Source organism: Sinocyclocheilus rhinocerous, unplaced genomic scaffold, assembly GCF_001515625.1.
Source record: "Sinocyclocheilus rhinocerous isolate Xijiao unplaced genomic scaffold, SAMN03320098_v1.1 scaffold5878, whole genome shotgun sequence".
Classification (NCBI taxonomy): domain Eukaryota; kingdom Metazoa; phylum Chordata; class Actinopteri; order Cypriniformes; family Cyprinidae; genus Sinocyclocheilus; species Sinocyclocheilus rhinocerous.
This window is the reverse complement of record NW_015624704.1, coordinates 21,270-27,922: the sequence shown is the minus strand read 5'-3', so window position 1 is coordinate 27,922 and position 6,653 is coordinate 21,270. Positions and strand designations below refer to the sequence as shown.

The 6,653-nt window shown below is 37.0% G+C and overlaps 1 protein-coding gene across 2 annotated transcripts in view; it reads right to left on the bottom strand.

Annotated features, from left to right (window-relative positions):
- Nucleotides 1–5,001: 5,001 nt before the first annotated feature.
- stx18 (syntaxin 18) overlaps nucleotides 5,002–6,653 on the bottom strand; it is an 8,601-nt gene continuing 6,949 nt past the window's right edge. The window contains exons 7-11 of one of the 2 annotated variants that reach the window (XM_016559652.1): nucleotides 6,427–6,509; nucleotides 6,274–6,332; nucleotides 5,581–5,650; nucleotides 5,287–5,367; nucleotides 5,002–5,129 (exon numbers count right to left, since the gene is read on the bottom strand). In XM_016559652.1, coding sequence (XP_016415138.1) covers nucleotides 5,034–5,129; nucleotides 5,287–5,367; nucleotides 5,581–5,650; nucleotides 6,274–6,332; nucleotides 6,427–6,509 — 389 coding nt within the window. In that variant the 3' untranslated portion in view covers nucleotides 5,002–5,033. Of the gene's footprint in view, nucleotides 5,130–5,286; nucleotides 5,368–5,572; nucleotides 5,651–6,273; nucleotides 6,333–6,426; nucleotides 6,510–6,653 lie in introns of both variants that reach the window. The other variant, XM_016559642.1, reaches the window with a different exon arrangement.

The window sequence follows — 6,653 nt, the reverse complement described above, 5'->3', positions numbered from 1 at the left end:
TCATCTGCACTCTAATCCATATTTCATGCCCATGTTTTTATGAATTTAAGTGTAATACAGCAGTGGTGCAGTCAGTGTAATTATAATCAAACATTATTATTCTGGTGAAATACCTGCAGAGTTTGATTCAGTCTTAATTGAGTGAAACCTCTGGAACGTGCTACAGTACTTTTATAAGTGTTTATCATCAAAGTTGTATTTTAGCATTTTTAATTCAAACTAAGCTCGACAGTAAGGCCAGCGTGAAAGACTCTCGGGACAGCTGACGGATTTGTCACAAACGTTTAGGTTTGTAATAATCTGAAGCCCTGCGGAGCACTTATGGCCAAACCACACGTGAATCTTCAGCTGCCTCACGATTTGATTCGATTATGACGCATCACAATTCATCTTTTCCTCCAAGAGTACTTTCTTATAATAAAACTGTTCATATGTATGATAGGACGTTTATGGAGAATCGTCCACATCTATGGAGGCCCAATCCTGCAGAAATTAAAAATAAATAAATATATAGATATATAAATAAACAAATATATGTAATAACAGGAAAATAAATAAGGAAATAAATGACTTGATAAAAACAAATATAGTTCATTTGTAATAAAATTTAATCCTGGATTTATTTTTTATTACCTTTTTCCTATATGTATTATTTTCTGTATTTTTACATTTGTTTTTATTCTTTTGAACTTTTATTTATTTATTCTTTCATTTATTTTATATTTATTTTATTTATTTATTTTTAAATCTATTTATTCATGTGTTTATTTATTTTTTATATTTATTTATTCCCACATGTATTTATTTATTTATTTTTACTTTTCGTGTGCGACATGTAAATGAGGGAGGCGGGGCTTGCGGCGCTCCGGTCAGTCATTGGTTGAGAGCGTCAGATCAACTGGAGAGATCCAAGATATTTCCACAGATTCACATTATGATGTCGAATTATTTTACAGTGACTGAATTCAGCTAATTATCCTCACTGTTTGGTCATCAAGCCCGGAACCATCAATGTCGATGAGTTTCTAGGTTAAAGACGCCTCTGGACTCTCTCGTGGAGGTTTCTAAGGCTTGTGTTCATTTTGTAATCACAATCGTGAAACTATCTTGGATTGATGATGCATATGATATGTTACCTGTGCTCCTGTACCTTAATAAAGCTGATCTGTGATTCTCTGCTTCACATGCGTGTTACTGAACTACACAAATGATTCGGCTCGCCGGTCCGGTTCTCTTGATCCCGGTGAACGAGTCTCCGGGATTAACGGAACTTCTCGTTGTTCAGTAAAAACCATAGACTGTATAAAAACATGGACGTAGTGTCCGTGACGTCACCCATAGATTTCCGAAGAGCGTTTTTGAAGCTCAAAATTGGGCGGAGCCGGCCGTCGCCATCTTGGCAGCGTTTCACCGGGCGTCACTCCCGGATAATCGAAAATGGGCAAAGAGACGAGAGCAGGTTGCTGAAGCCACGCCCACCTAGCTCAACGGTGGTGACAGCAGCGGCAATCCACCTGTCACTCAAGTGGCCACGCCCTTAATTATGCAGAACTTTAAGGCTTAATATAATTTAAACGGATGAGTTATAAAAAAATTCACCCCCCTCACAGTTGTCATGAAGGGCAAAATTAGCTATATAGACCAAAATAATTTTTTGAACCAGGCTGTAAACATGTTTTTTTCTGCTGTAAATTTAGGCATTTTAACATGGGGAGTCTATGGGATTGACTCCCTTTTGCAGCCAGCCTCTAGCGGCCAGTTGATGAATTACAGTTTAAGTCACTTCCGTGTTGGCTTCACGAGAGAGAGCGGGAGGTTGCCGCTTGGTAAAAACACGCGATTGAAACGCGGTGCCGCTCTGTTTTTGCTCCGGACGGAAACAGGAAACAGGAAATAATACAAGTTCCGCGAACACGTGAACAGAAAACAACAGAACGGGGATTTAGGACAAAAAAAAGGAAACATTTGATTTTCATAAATTTAGATGGAATCAGTGTTATTTTAGTATTATTTATGTATTTTGTTGATATTGTAAATTATCTAATATTTGCTTTTTATTTTAATTTTAGTTTCATTTGTACTAATTTTGTTATGCGTTTTTGTCATTTTTTTTCCTTTTTTTTGGGGGGGGGGGGTGTTAAAGAATACCATTTTTTTTCAGCTTTATTTTTTTTATTTATTTCTAGTTATTAATTTTAGTGCTTCAACTTACACTTATTTCAGTTAATTGCCAAGGCAAGATTTATCTTTTTCGTTCAGTTTAAGGTTTTTCATCTAATATTTCTATTTAATTTTATTTCAGCTTTATTTCCATTTACAAAAATGCTTTTAATAGTTTTAGTTAATGATAAAACCCCCTATACGGAATATGTAATACTCATAATGCTCATAATAAATGACAACGCAGCATAAGGTGAATTAAAATAAAATAAAAAACTCACAGTAATCAAATATATGTTACAATAGAGTGGCGGAACTATGACGTCACTTTGTAGCAAAAACCCGGAAGCGAGTTAGCATTTTAGCACTTCCGGTTCCATGTCCCAGAGTCAGTGGGTTTTCTGAATGGGATTTTGGTTAAATCCCTAAAATAAGGTCCGTGGTTCACACAGGCTCAAGATACTTTCACGTTTTATTCTACGACATAAAACACACCAGTTACACCCCACTCGTGATTTTTACGTTTCTTTAAAAAGATGGTTGCTAACAAGTAGCTAAATGGGACTACAGACGCTGTCGGAGACATTAAACGTCATCACGCCCAACAGTTTATCAGTTTACAGTATTTTCCAGTCGTAGTATAATTTGTAATACAATTAATTGTAGAATAACCAAAGATACTTTAGATACTTTCACGTTTTATTCTACGACATAAAACACACCAGTTACACCCCACTCGTGATTTTTACGTTTCTTTAAAAAGATGGTTGCTAACAAGTAGCTAAATGGGACTACAGACGCTGTCGGAGACATTAAACGTCATCACGCCCAACAGTTTATCAGTTTACAGTATTTTCCAGTCGTAGTATAATTTGTAATACTTGCTAACAAGTAGCTAAATGGGACTACAGACGCTGTCGGAGACATTAAACGTCATCACGCCCAACAGTTTATCAGTTTACAGTATTTTCCAGTCGTAGTATAATTTGTAATACAATTAATTGTAGAATAACCAATTAATAGTTTCCCGCATTTTATATGGTTGTTCACGATGTTTTTTAGCTTTGCCCTGAAATGCAACACAAGTGTTCAGATGGAAGATGCTGGTTCTATCGCTTAGCTATACTGATGCAGAGACTCATATGATTATTCCATGTAAACACCACATTTAATGGCTTAGTCACGGAGAAAGTGAAACTTTAACGATGCATAGTGCTTAAAGCCACGTTACATTTAAATGTTTACGGCAACAAAGCTGAAATGTGGTACTTTATTCACTAAAGTAAGTTTAATCTTACCATATCCAAAAACTGGCTCACTCTGCTGTTATTTAATAGATTAAATGCACTGGAATTTTATTGAATAGTTTGTGGAGACACGTTTTTAATTAAAATATTCATATTAATCAAGGATTTATTGACTTTTAATGCACCTTATTTCGAAATGTACAGAAATACGTGCTTTCATATGTCCTTTAGTTATGATTATTTCATTTATTCACTATACTATATATTATTATTGTCTCATTTCAGTTTTAGTTTGGCTCTAGTTTTGTATTTATTCCAGTTTATATGAAACGGTTCATGTAGCGTGGATTAAAATTCATATACAGACTAAATCCTTTTCACTGAACGTGTTAAAAATAAGTTTGAAACAGTTGTTGCTGTGGTTCGTTTATAGCCTAAGTTTAGCTTTTAAGCTCTGACGCTTCTATTTAGGCTTCAAAATTCATCAAAGTTATATTATTTTGTGAAGATTATCTTGATGGACAAAACGTGTACGTTTCATGAACTATGGTTGAACACAGAGCTTATTTTTTGCGATCATCCAAAAGCCTATGGAGAAATCCTATACCTAGTTCCCCACTCTATTAAGCTCCGTTGGGTCGGGTAATAAACAAATGCATTCTGATTATTTGCGGGTGGGTCGCAGGTGGATAAGATAAATCATTAATGATGCAAATATTAACTATTTTCTAAAATATGAACGTGTTTTAAATAGGCTACAGAAATTGAATAAACTATAAATTAACATTATTTAGTCAAGAGCAGTGAGGGATTTACTCTGTCTGTTGTTGTTTGATTAATATTAATGACAGACGGCACAGCTTTATTAGGCTGCTGCTGTCACGAGACCTATTTCTCGGATCCAATACTGATACACATGCGTTTTCTTTTGCAACTGTTTACATTAACTTAAGACAAAACCGACAGTGCTTATGAGGATACTCGCGAGGACGACCATTTTGATGTCATTTTGTGTGTGTGTTTGGCCGCTTAAGCTCAACATTAAGCTCACTTTGACTGCAGCGCGCGCTCTGGATGTGACTGTGAGCGCCGAGTACCCAATGCTTGAAAAGACGTGAGAATAATACATGTTTGTGAAGATGCAACAATGAGCAATTAGGCAAGTGACCATTCTGTCAACTGTCCCGAAACACTTAATATTAGAAGATTTAGCATAAAAATGTGACTCTTATCCATATCTTTTTTTATCAAAATAAAATAACATCTCTTTTACTTATATTAGTTTTAGATCCACTCAACATAGTAAATAAATATTCAACATCAATCCAGAAAAATTGAACATACATACATTTAAAAAAAAAGATGCAAAACAGTCTCTACATGCATTCCACAAAAAGCACTAAATTCAGAGATCAGCTCTGTATCTCTTGAGGAACTGGTTATAGTTGGATAAATATGTATCATTTTAAAGTAAACTTCACTAACGTTATTTGTGACACAGAATTTGTTATTACAAGTCCAAATCAATTTCCAGTTGATATTCTCTAAATGGTTATTCCAGAAGTTCTTACATCGAAGCGTTGCAGTGAATCAAACATCTGAGTGAGATCCGGTTGGGTTCGTGGTTCAGCCGTCATACCAGTCCAGAAACAGCAGTGAGAACGAGCACATGACCAGGAAGAACAGAATCCAGACGCGGAACCCAGCGTTATTCTTGATCGCCTGACACACACACACACACACACACACCCATGTGACTTATGAAGGAAAACTTACTCTAAGTGAAACACTGGAAGCACATTCAAGTTACAAATGCTGAATTTATGCCACTCTTACATCAAAAATAATGTGATATGTGTGTGTTTATTGGTTTTCTTACCTCTCTAATATCTTCATTTCCTTCTTTCACATTTTCTGTGGCACCGACAACCAGCTGATGAATGCTGTCGAGTGACCCAAACTACTTTTTTTGGGGTCACATTTCACCTTTTTTAATTTAAAATCTATGGTTTACATGATCTGTGTGATGTAACTCCTAATCAATTGTGACGAGACAAGACACAGTTGTTTTCAACAGATTATGAATTTAATACCTGATAATGGTTTGCTTAAAGCATTTCAATAAAAGATTTCTAAAACTCAATCCCTCTAGAAAGGAGGTGAGGTCTCTGACCTGATGTAGGACTTTCTCAGAGAAGATTTCCTGCAGACGAGAGATTTCCACAACCTTCCCCTCGATCTGCCTGTAACACACACACACACACACACACATGATTTCAGAAGATCTCAGTGTTAATAACTCACTGTAACAACATTCACTCACTCACACACACACCAGTACACACACACACATCAGTACACGCACACACAATCAGTACACGCACACACACACACACATCAGTACACGCACCACACACACCAGTACACACGCACACACACAAACACACCAGTACACACGCACACACACACAATCAGTACACACACACACGCACACACAATCAGTACATGCACACACAATCAGTACACGCACACACACATCAGTACACACGCACACACACAATCAGTACACAAACACACATCAGTACACACACACACACATCAGTACACACACACAATCAGTACACACACACACATCAGTACACACACAATCAGTACACACACAATCAGTACACACACGATTTCAGCAGATCTCAGTGTTAATAACTCACTGTAACATCACAGATCCAAACACACACACATGTCGCAGTCTGATTCTAATGACTCTGAACTGTCTCCAGTCACTCTTCTGACACTCAGAATGAAATCACTTCCACTCTAATCAATATGTCACATGCATGTGTTTGTTAATCGTGTGTAATTGTGTCACCTGACTTCATCCAGCAGACTGTTCATCTCCCCAACCAACCTCTGATTCTCCTGCTCGAACTGACACACACACACACAGTGATCACTGCATCAATGTTACACAGCATGATGATGAAGTGTGTGTGTGTGTGTGTGTGTGTGTGGGAGTTTATACCATCTGTATTTCCTCTGGTGAAAGATCATCCTCAACTCTGTTGTCCTCCCACAGATCCACATTACTGTCTGAGACCGGTTTATCTGCAACACACACACACACACACACATTACTCATGGGACACTGGCAGCACCGAAAAAATGTCTGTACAGAGAGTGTGTGTGTATAATATGTGTGTCTATGAGTGTGACTGTGTGTGTGTGTGTGTGTGTGTGTGAGTGTGAGTG